The 16,291-nt window shown below is 42.9% G+C and overlaps 1 protein-coding gene and 1 pseudogene across 2 annotated transcripts in view; both read left to right on the forward strand.

The window, feature by feature from the left end:
- Window positions 1-1,837, forward strand: part of LOC139473922 (homogentisate 1,2-dioxygenase-like) — a 35,061-nt gene extending 33,224 nt beyond the window's left edge. For both annotated transcript variants that reach the window (XM_071256732.1, XM_071256733.1), the window contains one exon: window positions 1,541-1,837. In XM_071256732.1, coding sequence (XP_071112833.1) covers window positions 1,541-1,575 — 35 coding nt within the window. In that variant the 3' untranslated portion in view covers window positions 1,576-1,837. The remainder of the gene's footprint in view (window positions 1-1,540) is intronic.
- A 2,487-nt stretch (window positions 1,838-4,324) lies between these two features.
- On the forward strand, window positions 4,325-6,878 carry LOC139475420 (uncharacterized; annotated as a pseudogene).
- Window positions 6,879-16,291: the final 9,413 nt, after the last annotated feature.

The following is a 16,291-nucleotide window of genomic DNA, read 5'->3' on the forward strand; positions in this document are numbered from 1 at the left end:
CACAGCACTGAACAAACACATTCACATTCACATGGAATGATATGTCCACTAAACACAGCACTGAACAAACACATTCACATTCACATGGAATGATGTGTCAACTATGCACAGCACTCAACAACAAATTCACATTCACATGGAATGATGTGTCCACTAAACACAGCACTCACCAAACACATTCACATTCATATGGAATGATATGTCCACTAAACACAGCACTGAACAAACACATTCACATGGAATGATGTGTCCACTAAACACAGCACTGAACAAACACATTCACATTCATATGGGATGATATGTTCACTAAACACAGCACTCACCAAACACATTCATATTCACATGGAATGATGTGTCCACTATGCACAGCACTCAACAACACATTCACATGGAATGATATGTCCACTAAACACAGCACTCACCAAACACATTCATATTCACATGGAATGATGTGTCCACTATGCACAGCACTCACCGAACACATTCACATGGAATGATATGTCCACTAAACACAGCACTCACCAAACACATTCATATTCACATGGAATGATGTGTCCACTATGCACAGCACTCAACAACACATTCACATGTGATTATATGTCCACTAAACACAGCACTCACCAAACACATTCACATTCATATGGGATGATATGTCCACTAAACACAGCACTGAACAAACACATTCACATTCACATTCACATGGAATGATGTGTCCACTATGCACAGCACTCAACAACACATTCACATGGGATTATATGTCCACTAAACACAGCACTCACCGAACACATTCACATTCATATGGAATGATATGTCCACTAAACACAGCACTGAACAAACACATTCACATGGAATGATGTGTCCTCTATGCACAGCACTCAACAACACATTCACATGGAATGATGTGTCCACTAAACACAGCACTGAACAAACACATTCACATTCATATGGAATGATATGTCCACTAATCACAGCACTCACCGAACACATTCACATTCATATGGAATGATGTGTCCACTAAACACAGCACTGAACAAACACATTCACATTCACATGGAATGATGTGTCCACTAAACACAGCACTCACCGAACACATTCACATTCATATGGGATGATATGTCCACTAAACACAGCACTCAACGAACACATTCACATGGGATGATTTGTCCACTAAACACAGCACTCAACAAACACATTCACATGGAATGATATGTCCACCAAACACAGCACTCAACAAACAGATTCACATTCACATTCATATAGGATGTGTCAACTAAACACAGCACTCAACGAACACATTCACATGGAATGATATGTCCACCAAACACTGCTCTCAACGAACAAATTCACATTCACATTCACATAAGATGTGTCCACCAAACACTGCTCTCAACGAACACATTCACATGGAATGATATGTCCACCAAACACTGCTCTCAACGAACACATTCACATGGAATGATATGTCCACCAAACACTGCTCTCAACGAACACATTCACATGGAATGATGACATATTAACCTGAAACAACACTTCTATGCAGGTGATGGGAAACAGCAGAAGACTTTCACTTTCTAGACAAACTCTAGACACAGTGGAGCCCCAAGTTCTTCCGGCAGCTAAGAGAGGGCCAACCTCCGAGTATTGCATGTCAGATCAATCTGACTCAATCATCATATGTACGTTCCTGATAAAGTCAGATCAGTCTGACCCTGTAGACAAGTGTGTTCTTGATAAAGTCAGATCAGTCTGACCCTGTAGGCAAGTGTGTTCTTGATAAAGTCAGATCAATCCCACTCTCTTTAAAATCAGATCTTAGTTCTTGCTACTGCTAAATAAAGATCTGAAGACTTCCCATTACAGGTCACGTCAGTAGGACCTGTCATCTGACCAATTCCTGATTGAAATGAGATTGGATCAATCTGACTCTGTAGACATGTGTGTTATGGCTGAAGTCAGATCAGTCGGACTGTAGATGTGTGTTCTTGATGAAGTCAGTTTAATCTGACTTTGTAGACGTGTGTGTGCTTATTCAAGTCAGATCTGTGTGACTCTGTGTTCCTGATGAGTGTAAGTCCTGGGTTTAGGATATGTGTTGCACAGGTGATGGCATCCCAGTGGAGCTTTGCTACAACATCCATTTTGTTCTAACTTCTGAAGGGCTTGTACCATGGAGAGAAGATTCTCCAAGTGGCTATATCTGACCAGCAGTACTGGCATTACAGTGGAGGTTGCCTGTAGAACATTAAGAGATGTGTTAGGTATGTGCTAACTAGTGCATACCTAACACTGCTGCCATAAATTTGCCAGGTCAGAGTTCCAGTAGTATTTTTTGTATGACCTATTTGAATTGGCATGTTTTGATAAAGAAATATTTATCTACACTTTCAAATGTTTGTGGATATTTTTACAAGTGCTGTATGTATTTGTCAGTTTTAAAGATGCCCCCTCAAACACAGGTGCACAAGAATAATTGTAACATTATGCTGCTGATGTAATATAATGGGATGAATGTGTTGATAGTCAGCTATCTGACAGTGCCATGCAACAACTTGCATTGATGATGTGAAACCTGAAACTGACACTTGACAGGACTGTGTTTACATAGAGCCATGTCACAATATGGACAACTGGATACTTGGACTGACTGGGGAAAATGGGTTCAGTGTTTGCGTGGTGAAACAGATACTAGTATTTATCTAGTGTAGATGTGATGCTGCTATGTTGTGCTGTGCTGGAGGCGGGTGTTGGGACAGGGTTACTTGGGTGCAGCTACTGTCACTGCTGTGATCGCTCATGCATGTTTGGGGGTGTAGTGTTGGAATCTTACAACTTCATATATTGCTTACCATTTACACGTACAGTGTGAACTTTGTTGGGGATGGTGTTTGCTCATGTTTGATTTTGCTTGGGTGTAACAGAAGTAATTGATATGAAATTTCTGTTTCAATGATTTTATTAATGAAACACAGGAAACATCTACAGCTGTAGGTTTTGTTGTTTATAAGGTGTCAGAAAAGGTTGGATCAATCTCATTAAAATCAGATTTTAGTTCTCGCTATCGCTAAACAAAAATCTGAGGACAACCCATTACGGGTCACGTCAGAACAACCTTTTATCTGACCAACCAAAGCGTCCCTAACCTGATCATGAAAATGACAGTCGGAATACGTTTTCTAATCATGCAACCTCTAAAACGTTAACACAGGATATTCCGAAATGACAGTTACGGTCTGTACAACTGATTCTGTCAAATTAATCGTCTATCTCTCGCTTCAATGGGATAAAACTTTGAACAGAAGAGGCATGGTATAGTACGTGGGAAGTAGCTTAAATGGAAGTCACCAGGTTGAAATGAGTGCCGTAAAGCTCGAGAAAGCTGCTTTCTAACTGGCTGATGTCGTCTTCTTGTTAGTCATTTCAGTGGTTAGTCAAAGTTCGCGAAAGGTTGTTCTGACGTGACCTGTAATGGGATGGCCTCAGATCTTTATTTAGCGGCAACGAGAACTTAGATCTGATTTTAATGAGATTGAGGTTGGATCAGAGACTTGGCAAACTGGGAAACCATATACCAGGTCAACAAGATATGTGAATATTTAACTCACAAAGAAAGTTACATCTTCTCACTTACATCTGGCTCCTGTAGCAGGATCTGGTTGACATGTTGACATTCACAATGCACAGATGATCAGCAGTAGTGTGTTACAGGGTCTGTATCTTACGTGGATGTCCCTAATGTTTCCAGTAATACATACAAGTTATATGTTTTCAAGATATAACAACACTCCAATGTGGTTTTGGAGTTACGCAGTCCAATATAATGCTAATTGTCACATGTAGGTTTGTTGATGATGTGTACAATGCTTGGAATGGAGGCTCCTTATGATACCCAAATATGTGTTTGCTATGCATGCAAATTGATATATTGTATCAAAAGGATGTATTACAGCTATTATTCAGATCTCTTACATCTGGATTAACTAAGAAATGATATATTGCTGATAGTTGTACAAACACAATGTTTAGAAGATGGACACTAAGGGCCTCTACATATCTCTAATATAGACAGAAAGTATAGTGCAGGAAACAATACCTCTTGAAATGAAGTGAAAAAGTAGTGACCTTGTGACCTGCAAGTTATGACAACTCCCTGACTTGTCACTTGTCAAATATTCTGCATACTAGCTGATGTTCATGCAGATTCAACAGAAGGCTAAAAAACATCAGTAAACCATTTTTTTAATGAAACAGTACATTTTGATGCAGGACATACTTCCTCTTTACATGAAGCTACACGTCAGATGGTGGACATGCTTCTCTCAATCAGATGGTGGACATGCTTCCCTCCATCAGATGGTGGACATGCTTCTCTCCATCAGATGGTGGACATGCTTCCCTCCATCAGATGGTGGACATGCTTCCCTCCATCAGATGGTGGACATGCTTCCCTCCATCAGATGGTGGACATGCTTCTCTCCATCAGATGGTGGACATGCTTCCCTCCATCAGATTGTGGACATGCTTCCCTCCATCAGATGGTGGACATGCTTCCCTCCATCAGATGGTGGACATGCTTCTCTCCACCAGGTGGTGGACATGCTTTCCTCCATCAGATGGTGGAAATGCTACTCTCTGTAGGTGGAGCTACACATCAGATTGTGGACATGCTTCTCTCAATCAGATGGTGGACATGCTCCCCTCCATCAGATGGTGGAAATGCTTCTCTCCATCAGATGGTGGACATGCTTCTCTCCATCAGATTGTGGACATGCTTCTCTCCATCATATGGTGGAAATGCTACTCTCTGTAGGTGGAGCTACACATCAGATTGTGGACATGCTTCTCAATCAGATGGTGGACATGCTCCCCTCCATCAGATGGTGGACATGCTTCTCTCCATCAGATGATGGACATGCTTCTCATCATCAGATGGTGGATAGCTCCCCTCCATCAGATGGTGGACATGCTTCTCTCTGTAGGTGGAGCTACACATCAGATGGTGGACATGCTTCTCTCCGCCAGGTGGTGGACATGCTTCTCTCCACCAGGTGGTGGACATGCTCCCCTCCATCAGATGGTGGACATGCTTCCCCCCATCAGATGGTGGACATGCTTCCCCCCATCAGATGGTGGACATGCTTCTCTCCACCAGGTGGTGGACATGCTTCTCTCCACCAGGTGGTGGACATGCTCCCCTCCATCAGATGGTGGACATGCTTCCCCCATCAGATGGTGGAAATGCTTCCCTCCATCAGATGGTGGACATGCTTCTCTCCACCAGGTGGTGGACATGCTTCCCTCCATCAGATGGTGGACATGCTTCTCTCAATCAGATGGTGGACATGCTTCCCTCCATCAGATGGTGGACATGCTTCTCTCAATCAGATAGTGGACATGCTTCTCTCAATCAGATGGTGGACATGCTTCTCTCAATCAGATGGTGGACATGCTTCCCTCCATCAGATGGTGGACATGCTTTCCTCCATCAGATGGTGGAAATGCTACTCTCTGTAGGTGGAGCTACACATCAGATTGTGGACATGCTTCTCTCCATCAGATGGTGGACATGCTTGTCTCCATCAGATGGTGCACATGCTTCTCTCCATCAGATGGTGGACATGCTTCCCTCCATCAAATGGTGGACATGCTTCTCTCCACCAGGTGGTGGACATGCTTTCCTCCATCAGATGGTGGAAATGCTTCTCTCCATCAGATGGTGGACATGCTTCTCTCAATCAGATGGTGGACATGCTTTCCTCCATCAGATGGTGGAAATGCTACTCTCTGTAGGTGGAGCTACACATCAGATTGTGGACATGCTTCTCTCCATCAGATGGTGGACATGCTTCTCTCAATCAGATGGTGGACATGCTTCCCTCCATCAGATGGTGGACATGCTTCTCTCCACCAGGTGGTGGACATGCTTCCCTCCATCAGATGGTGGACATGCTTCTCTCCACCAGGTGGTGGACATGCTTTCCTCCATCAGATGGTGGACATGCTTCTCTCCACCAGGTGGTGGACATGCTTTCCTCCATCAGATGGTGGAAATGCTACTCTCTGTAGGTGGAGCTACACATCAGATTGTGGACATGCTTCCATCTGTAGGTGGAGCTACACATCAGATTGTGGACATGCTTCCATCTGTAGGTGAAGCTACACATCAGATGGACATGCTTCCCTCCATTAGATAGTGAACATGCTTCCCAGCTATGTTCATGTTCACTTGAGGTGCCCTTGTGAACTGACAGTTCCTATTTGATCCAGTAATCCATTAATCCAGTATGACATGGCACTGTGTAGTGAAGGGGACAAATGTGTTGCCATGGTGTTATCCTGTCTTACTTGCTATTAAGGCCCGACCCATTTCTGTTTTCATTACAGATGAGCAAAAAAGCTATGGGGCAGGCCTGATAGTGAGAGCATGGTTTTAGTGCCAGACAAATGCAGTTGTTGTGGTGCACAAAGCAATAATGTGATATTATAATACTCTATTTGATAGATGTTAATCTCAGCATTAAGTGATCGTGCAATCATATTCAGTACTTTAGTCTCATCATACTTACCAGATGTCACTCCACATTGCTTTGTAAGAATATAGTGCCATGTCTCTTAAGTGCTTCCACTCAAAGGGTCCCATGTCATGGTGTTAACAAGTGAAGCCATGTTTCTTTCAAGTGCCTCCAAACTTGTGTGATTGAGGGACTAAATACTGAAAATCTTAAGTTCAATCAATTACCTGACAATCTGTGCCTTATATATATACACTGTTATTATTGATACACATTAGTGGTATTTTTTAAATGATTGTTTTGGAGTTTTCTCATAAGCTATTTTGTTATTCAAGATGCAAATATTAAGATCTGTCAATAAAGTCTTAATCCTGGTAACTGTTTGTATGTTGTATGTTAAATACATTGTATGCACTACAGTGCAGTATCATGGGGAAATGAGTGAGCAATATTCCAGCAATATCACGGCCGGGGACACCAGAAATGGGCTTCACACATTGTACCCATGTCGGGAATCGAACCCGGGTCTCGGCGTGAATCTGAATGGAGATCTCCCATTGTCATGCTCCGCAAGAAAAATGGAAGTTACCACTTCGCCATAGACTGCAGGAAGTTGATGCATAGTTCTTTTCAGTTCTTGATTGCGCTAGTGGCATTTAGCAAAATCAATTAAGTGCTAAAATCAAACATAAATCTGCCTTCATCTGTCAGGAGGGCGTGTTTTGAGTGGAATCACCAACCCTTTGGTTTTCAAAAACACCCCAATGGCATTTCCAGCCACTATTTCTAAATCACTACGTGAAATGAACTGGAAATATGTGTATGTGGATGGTAGTGCACAGCAAAACATTTAGTTCACCTGATTTGCGTCTTCAGTTAATTGTGAGAAGCAGGTTTTACGTTGAAGCCCAGCAAATGCAGATTTTGTAGAGTCTCCAGATGGACTCTCCAACTCAAAGAATATGATTTCATCATTGGACATCAAGCTGGTAAGAAAAATGAAAATGCAGATGCTCTCTCTCGGAGACATTATTGCCAGACCCAGCAAGTCATAGATTTTGTGGAGATGCCTGCTGATAACTCTACAGTTGCTACAACAGTTAGTCCTGAATCAGCACACTGCTTCCTTCAGCCACAGCACACCCCTGAACACCTCTCTGTCACCTTCACCTAGGTACAGAAAAAGCCAGTTGTTGCAATTTCAGAAACTGAGGATGACATACAAGTGAAAGACAAACAAAGGCAGTGTCCAGACATTCAAGCTATATTTACTTTTGTAGTAGTATGTTATTCTTGATGGTACTCTTTATCATTTCTTCCAAATGACACATATGGGATCCACACCTAACCACAGATCGCTGATCAAAAGGCTGATAAGCAAAACCTCTCCATTTCCTACCATTACTCCACAGTAGGTGGATGCCATCTGGGACTCGATGCTATCCATCTTCCCGAGGCAAGAGTGTTTTATCAAAGTCTTGTTTCCACCCTTGCCACACCAAGCCCATTTTCCTCTGCTAAATATGATTGGTCTATTGCACATATTGATAGTCCAATCAAAGAACGCTTCACAAAATCAACATCCACAACTGGTACACCTTCGCATGAAAGGGATTTACCGCTGCCTGTCTTTGTTGACACGAATATTTCTTTTTTTTTAATCTTTTAATCACCCCAATGATTGCCTATGTTTTTGTGTCAGGGATGAAATCGCGAATGTTTTTGTTTCCTGATTAGCTAGGTCGTCGCCTATGGTAGTCGCCATCTTTGTGAAGCGATGTAAGAACAGTGATCTGATTGGATATTACATTTTCACTACAAGGGGCGCAACTCGTGATCTGCGCTAAGTGGCGCCCGTGTCTGGAGCCAAGAAATGTGGCAAGGGTAGACACTAGGCTTTAATATAGGCTATTAGACACGCTTGCCTCGGAAAGATGGATGCTCTCAGTAATGGGCTACTTCAAAAGTTCTCCTGGCCAGGTATGCATCAAGATATCGACAAATACATCCAGACATATGAAGACTAAGCGACCAACTCATCCATCTCGAGCACCAATGGCTCCCATGCCTATGGAAGACACATTCGCCAGGCTTCATGTAGACATTCTTGGGCCCCTCCCAAAGTCTGCAAAAGGAAACAAGCAGATATTGTTAACAATCGACTCATTCTCTAGGTGGACATGAAGAGTCAAGAAGCCACTAAAGTTGCCCATCTTCTCTTCAATGAAGTCTTCACACGATATGGAGCCCTAAGGAGTCTGATATGATTGCCCAAAGTACAAATCCCATGTCCACGCCAACCGCCTGAAGCCATTCACCCAAAGACCTCTCACCATGTCTCACCAACAAAACGGATGTTCAAGTCTAAACAGATCAGTCCCATCATCCAGTGATCACCAGGATACTCGGCAACCAATTGATCCTCAAGATCAAACTGATCTACTTGACAGCACAACCAGATATTCTGTATCATGTAGAAAAAATCCTGAAGATGAAATTCTACAGAGCAAAAAAGGTATACCTTGTGAAGTGGATAGGTTACCCTGCATCCTGGGAACCAGGGGAAAACATCCCCGATGAGTACCTCAAAGAGGTCCACATAAACTTAACTTCCACTGGTGCCAGAAGAAATCGGAAATATTCAACTAGCCCAAACGAGATCAAGCCAAATTGCCAAATAAAGTCTTTCAAATTCTAATGCTCGTATCCTTTACATCTATTTTATTCTTTGCACATATTTCTTGGGTTTCTCTTCTTTATCGTTTCCATGGAACATGATGCGAGTAAGCCTCAAGCAACATTGTAACAATGTACTGGTGCTGGATGGTTGTATGAGACGTCACATCTTCACAACCTACACTTATTACCATCTAATCCACATTTATCTGTCTCCAGGATTGTCATCTCTACTTGGTAGCATCTATTTGGACATGTCTTCCTTGGCTTATCAACTGGTGCTAATGGAATCATCCAGCGCATTAATAATAGTGCCAGCTGGTCAAGTACAATTTGGTCATGAATAGTAGCTTCACATATATGAAGTCGATATTCCATTTCCAGTCAATATTCCAAATATCAAAGGCTGTCACAGAAATAATACAACTTCCAATCTAGTCAACGTCAACGCAATCAAGACCTGAAGTGCATCTTTGTTCATCGCAACTCAGGTGAACATCATGCTTCCTATATCTTAACTGCCAAGTGACCAACGAAGCTCACGGGCCCATCCTACCATTGGTAAACAGTTTGACTGTTTGGTACAACTACATATGATGACGTTCAAATACTCGACTGTTCAAAACCAGTGCAAGGATAGCCAAGACTTTTATACAGTGCTCCTGAAATATATATATGTACAGAGGATCATTGTTTCACAATGCCCTTCAGGGTATACAAATGAATCATGAAGTCTCCTCGACTGGCTACATCAAGTTTCAAGAAACTGCTATATCACCATCCTACGTCTCAACTCACCAAATAGAACTAGCTTCACATGAACATAAGCTTGGGCAGTTAAAGCTAGGTGTACAGGATTTAGTGAAAGGCAAACTTTCACCTCTTCTTGTCACTCCTTATATGTGCAACATCTTACGTTGCTATATCCGTAGACAAACACTATTGTGTTACGCTCAGCAAACAGTTGAACAACACTACATGGTATGGTTCTCATGTGTGTCACTGCTCCTTCACACCCACGCTTCACACTCATGTAAAGCAGCTTTTTTCAATAATCAAATCGACAAAATTAAGTAAGCCTGTAACGTTCGTGTTATTCCCAAAGTTCTAACACCAAAACTTGACAGAGATAATTCCTGTGGCTATCGTTTATCACTTACAACTTCTATCCTTAACATGTCCTACGGGTCAAAGAATCATAAAAGTCTGTCCTTTTTGCATAATACACATACCATGCCTCTCCCCATTGAGTACTCAAACTGTCAGCACACTTAGATGCAACACTAAATAATATAACATAATATTATGTATTGCTAATAGTGTAAGAAATGGCAACAACTGTGCTTTAAACCCTTACGGAATGGATGGTCAATTCCTCCAAATTTGACAGTGTTTTCTTTATTGCTTTTGTATCATTAACCTTGTCTGCCTTTCAGTAACTGCTATGCTATACATGTTTTGTAAAGTGCGTACTCCAACTGCTGCCTTGTACTTAGTAACTCAAGCAGCACCCGTCCAATCAGACATCCTATCGTTTCAGAATCAGTATCCTAGTCCCCACTTTTAACCATTGCCACAACGTTTTTTTTGAAAATATACCCATGATAATATTTGTTTGCTTAATATTGTTCCTCGTCATGTTGTACAAATGATACAAAAGGACGTCCTGTCATACCTACGTAGTGCTGGAACTATCTACATGCTCCTGTGCCAGCTGGTCCCCATCATCTCATTATCTCTATGTCCATCCTACTGGCTTATCAAAGGACCATCGAATAGTAGTGCACCTAAATTATTCATTGATTGGTCAATGTTTCAAAGAGAAAACAGAATAACCACTCAAGAATTAGAGGACACCATCCCCATTTCCATAAGACAACGTCTCAATATTCAATGTATCATAGCTCAACCATTTTCTGCAAATGTTTTAATTGTCCACCATAACATGTATGAGGTACTGGGTTCTCATACATCAGTATACACTCTTGAAAAAAGAAACGCACAGGTAGATTTTTCGTAAAAAAATGTGTACCTAATAAGGTCGATATATCTATTTTAATATCATAGATACAAATATGAAATGTTGGAGCTCGATAGTCACATGTCGTCGTTGTACAAAGGCATTGAAAACTGTTCATTGCATGTCACTTAAGGCCACAAGGTATCTCTGTATCTCGTGTGACCGCCCCGGGCAGCAATCACGGCTTTGCATCTCCTCGGCACTGACTGGATAAGTGTACAAATTCTGTCCTGTGCCATTCTGCTTGTAACGCAGTTGTGGGGTTGTCTGCGGCGTTTTCTGACGTTGACGTACACGTCGATCGAGTTCATCCCCGAGGTGTTTGATTGGGTTCAGATCTGGAGATATCGACGGTCAGGGCAAAACGCTGATGTTGGCATTATGAGGGTAGTCTACCCTGACACGAGCTGTATGCGGTGGAGCTTTGTCCTGTTGAAACAGCTCCCTCTGGCGGTCAATGATCTGATTCATGTAGGGATTTGCTGTCAAATGTCCCCCAACCACAGCCAAGTCAGATCTAGTGGTGTAGGATATGGCCCCCCACACCATGACACTTCCGCCACCGAAATTGTCGAATTGTAGATTTTATTTTCTTCATGTGGCTTGTTTCGATTCGGTCATCAATATCAGTGACCATACTCTCGTTGTAACACGATGTCGGTTGTACAGTATTTAGTTGCTAATCACGAGACTCTGATGCCACACATATGCACTATAAACAAGCAGACGATCTATTTCTTCTACCCAAAGGTTTAATCGGATCGTTGCAATCGAAATGTAAACGACTCACTGAAATGGTGTTTATGTTATGTTATATTATGTTATGTTATGTTATGCATACTCAAGGACGTCTCTAGTTTAATTTGATTTAAGTCGGGGTCGGGAAGGAGAATATCTACAATAGTTGATTCATCGCACGCAGAACTTCCAGTCGTGACCGGAAAGCAGAATATCGACGATATTTGATTCACCGCACACCGCATGCAAAACTTCGGCAAAATCTTCCGATTGCGGAACAAAATTACTGCAAAGAAAAACCATCTGTCCCTGAGTGTATCTACATACTAAAGATTTTTGAGTTGAGTATGATTTTCATGTCAGATTCAGCCTGTTCAGCAAGTACATTTGTAACAGATTTTAATAACGTTTCATCTACATAAGAGTACACTGGATTTGAACAAACTGCTTTTATTCATATTTTCAAATTCAATACGTGTCTAATGCTGGTCATAAATTAAGTTTCTTTGTACTTGTGATGAATTGACTACGCAGATAACCTACGAGGGTGGATTGATAAGGTCTGAGCCTCATATTGCGTAATGCGTAGTGAAGTTTGTTGTGGACATAGAGGTTTATCCACAAATACTTGAGTCAACTGAACAAATTGTTCACCTTCGACAAGTCAGTAAAATATGCTGGGTCTGTGACCTTTGGAAAATTTGTTTTTACTGCAAACATGGGTTCTGCGATCTATTCTAACCCGGATCTTCACGAGTATAAATGTAATGAGGTGGGCGGCAAGATTTAAGTGTGTCAGGGGGAGTCTTGAAGACGAACCTGTCCTGGAAGGAATATGACGTCAGCAACACCAGACATGACCCGGAGACGATGTGACTATGGATGAAACCCGGGTTCGACACTTCCAGACAGAGTCCAAGCAACAATCAAAACAGTGAAAGCATTATCATCTGGAAAGGTTATAGCCTCCGGTTTAGGGATGCCGAGGCAGATAACACACGCAACATATTATGATGCACTTTTGAGGCAATAATGGTATGAAATTAAGACTAAGAGACATAGGAAACACTGTGCTCTTCCATTAAGACGATACGCCGCCAGTGTGCAAATCAGTCATTGACGAGTGTCGCTTTGAACTCCTTCATCACCACCTCATCCTTCAGATCTGACTCCGCCAGACTTCCATCTGTTCCCAAACATTAAGAAATCTTTAGCTGGACCCCGTTTTGACTCGAACGATGACGTCGTAGCAGCTCTGAAGAACATTCTGCACATAACTCAGAACTGATCAATCAACCCTTAATAATAGATATTCTCTAACCTTAATTTTCTGGCCTCTTGGAGCAAATTCTATCCCTCAATCTCCGTGCGTAACAACAGTTACTAGTAGTGGTAGTGGTAGTGGTAGTGGTAGTGGTAGTGGTTAATTCAAAGGTCCAGGTACAGAGTCAGATACAGACACACTGACGGAGAGTCAGATACAGTAGCACACTCCATACAGACACACTGACGGAGAGTCAGATACAGTGGCACACTCCATACAGACACACTGACGGAGAGTCAGATACAGTAGCACACTCGATACAGACACACTGACGGAGAGTCAGATACAGTAGCACACTCCACACACACACACACACACACACACACACTGACGGAGAGTTAGATACAGCAGCACACTCCACACACACACACACACACTGACGGAGAGTCAGATACAGTAGCACACTCCATACAGACACACTGACAGAGAGTCAGATACAGTAGCACACTCCATACAGACACACTGACGGAGAGTCAGATACAGTGGCACACTCCATACAGACACACTGACGGAGAGTCAGATACAGTAGCACACATCACAGACACACTGACGGAGAGTCAGATACAGTAGCACACTCCATAAACACACTGACGGAGAGTCAGATACAGTAGCACACTCCATAAACACACTGACGGAGAGTCAGATACATTAGCACACTCCACACACACACACACACACACACACACACACACACACACACACACACACACACACACACACACACACACACACACACACACACACACTGACGGAGTGTCAGATACAGTAGCAAACTCCACACACACACTGACGGAGAGTCAGATACAGTAGCACACATCACAGACACGCTGACGGAGAGTCAGATACAGTAGCACACTCCATACACACACTGACGGAGAGTCAGATACAATAGCACACTCCACACACACACACACACACACACACACACACACACACTGACGGAGAGTCAGATACAGTAGCACACTCCATACAGACACACTGACGGAGAGTCAGATACAGTCACACACACACACACACAACACACACACACACACACACACACACACACACTGACGGAGAGTCAGATACAGTAGCACACTCCATACAGACACACTGACGGAGAGTCAGATACAGTAGCACACAGCACAGACACACTGACGGAGAGTCAGATACAGTAGCACACTCCATACAGACACACTGACGGAGAGTCAGATACAGTAGCACACTCCATACAGACACACTGACGGAGAGGCAGATACAATAGCACACTCCATACAGACACACTGACGGAGAGTCAGATACAATAGCACACTCCACACACACACACACACACACACACACACACACACACACACACACACACACACACACAGAGTAGCACACACACACAGAGTAGCACACTCCATACAGACACACTGACGGAGAGTCAGATACAGTGGCACACTCCATACAGACACACTGACGGAGAGGCAGATACAATAGCACACTCCACACACACACACACACACACACACACACACACACACACACACACACACACACACACACACACACACACAGTAGCACACTCCATACAGACACACTGACGGAGAGTCAGATACAGTAGCACACTCCATACAGACACACTGACGGAGAGTCAGATACAGTGGCACACTCCATACAGACACACTGACAGAGAGTCAGATACAGTAGCACACTCCATACAGACACACTGACGGAGAGTCAGATACAGTAGCACACTCCATACAGACACACTGACGGAGAGGCAGATACAATAGCACACTCCATACAGACACACTGACGGAGAGTCAGATACAGTAGCACACTCCATACAGACACACTGACAGAGAGTCAGATACAGTAGCACACATCACAGACACACTGACGGAGAGTCAGATACAGTAGCACACATCACAGACACACTGACGGAGAGTCAGATACAGTAGCACACTCCATACAGACACACTGACAGAGAGTCAGATACAGTAGCACACTCCATACAGACACACTGACGGAGAGTCAGATACAGTAGCACACTCCATACAGACACACTGACGGAGAGTCAGATACAGTAGCACACATCACAGACACGCTGACGGAGAGTCAGATACAGTAGCACACTCCATACAGACACACTGACGGAGAGTCAGATACAGTAGCACACTCCATACAGACACACTGACGGAGAGTCAGATACAGTAGCACACATCACAGACACACTGACGGAGAGTCAGATACAGTAGCACACATCACAGACACGCTGACGGAGAGTCAGATACAGTAGCACACTCCATACAGACACACTGACGGAGGGTCAGATACAGTAGCACACAGCACAGACACACTGACGGAGAGTCAGATACAGTAGCACACTCCATACAGACACACTGACCGAGAGTCAGATACAATAGCACACTCCACACACACACACACACACACACACACACACACACACACACACACACACACACACACACACACACACACACACACACACACACACACACACACACACACACACACACACACACACACACACAAACACACACACACACACACACACACACACACACACACACAACTGGGAGGAAGCTAGTCTAAATTTTGCAGTGGTAATTTCTTTCAAACATAATTGAACGTTGAGAAAAGGTTTAAAAGGGGTAACATATTTGTGTTTTAGAATTGTTTGACAATGAGGAATGCCAGTCTTCTTTGCGATTCTTTTAGTGTAATATTTTGAGGTTCCCGTCATATAGTATCATTTTCTAAGGTATCTGGTGTCTGGCATTGCTAATACCTTAACCCAGTATATAATTACACGTGTAGCTGCTAATATGTAAAGGGGCGAGCGACAACATTAGCCTTGGACAGCATAATTTGGAGTAGGTATATCTTAAAGAAAGGTCATATGGGATGAGCTTAATTTATATGGTGACCTCAAGTACCAGCATTTTCTACATCTGAAACCCAAGACAAAATTTTACTAAGAGTAACTCCCAAGCATTTGCAACATGCAACTAATTCCAATAGCTTCCCTTGATAATT

This window comes from Haliotis cracherodii, unplaced genomic scaffold (genome assembly GCF_022045235.1).
Source record: "Haliotis cracherodii isolate W230 unplaced genomic scaffold, xgHalCrac1.p SCAF_3, whole genome shotgun sequence".
In the NCBI taxonomy this organism is placed as follows: domain Eukaryota; kingdom Metazoa; phylum Mollusca; class Gastropoda; order Lepetellida; family Haliotidae; genus Haliotis; species Haliotis cracherodii.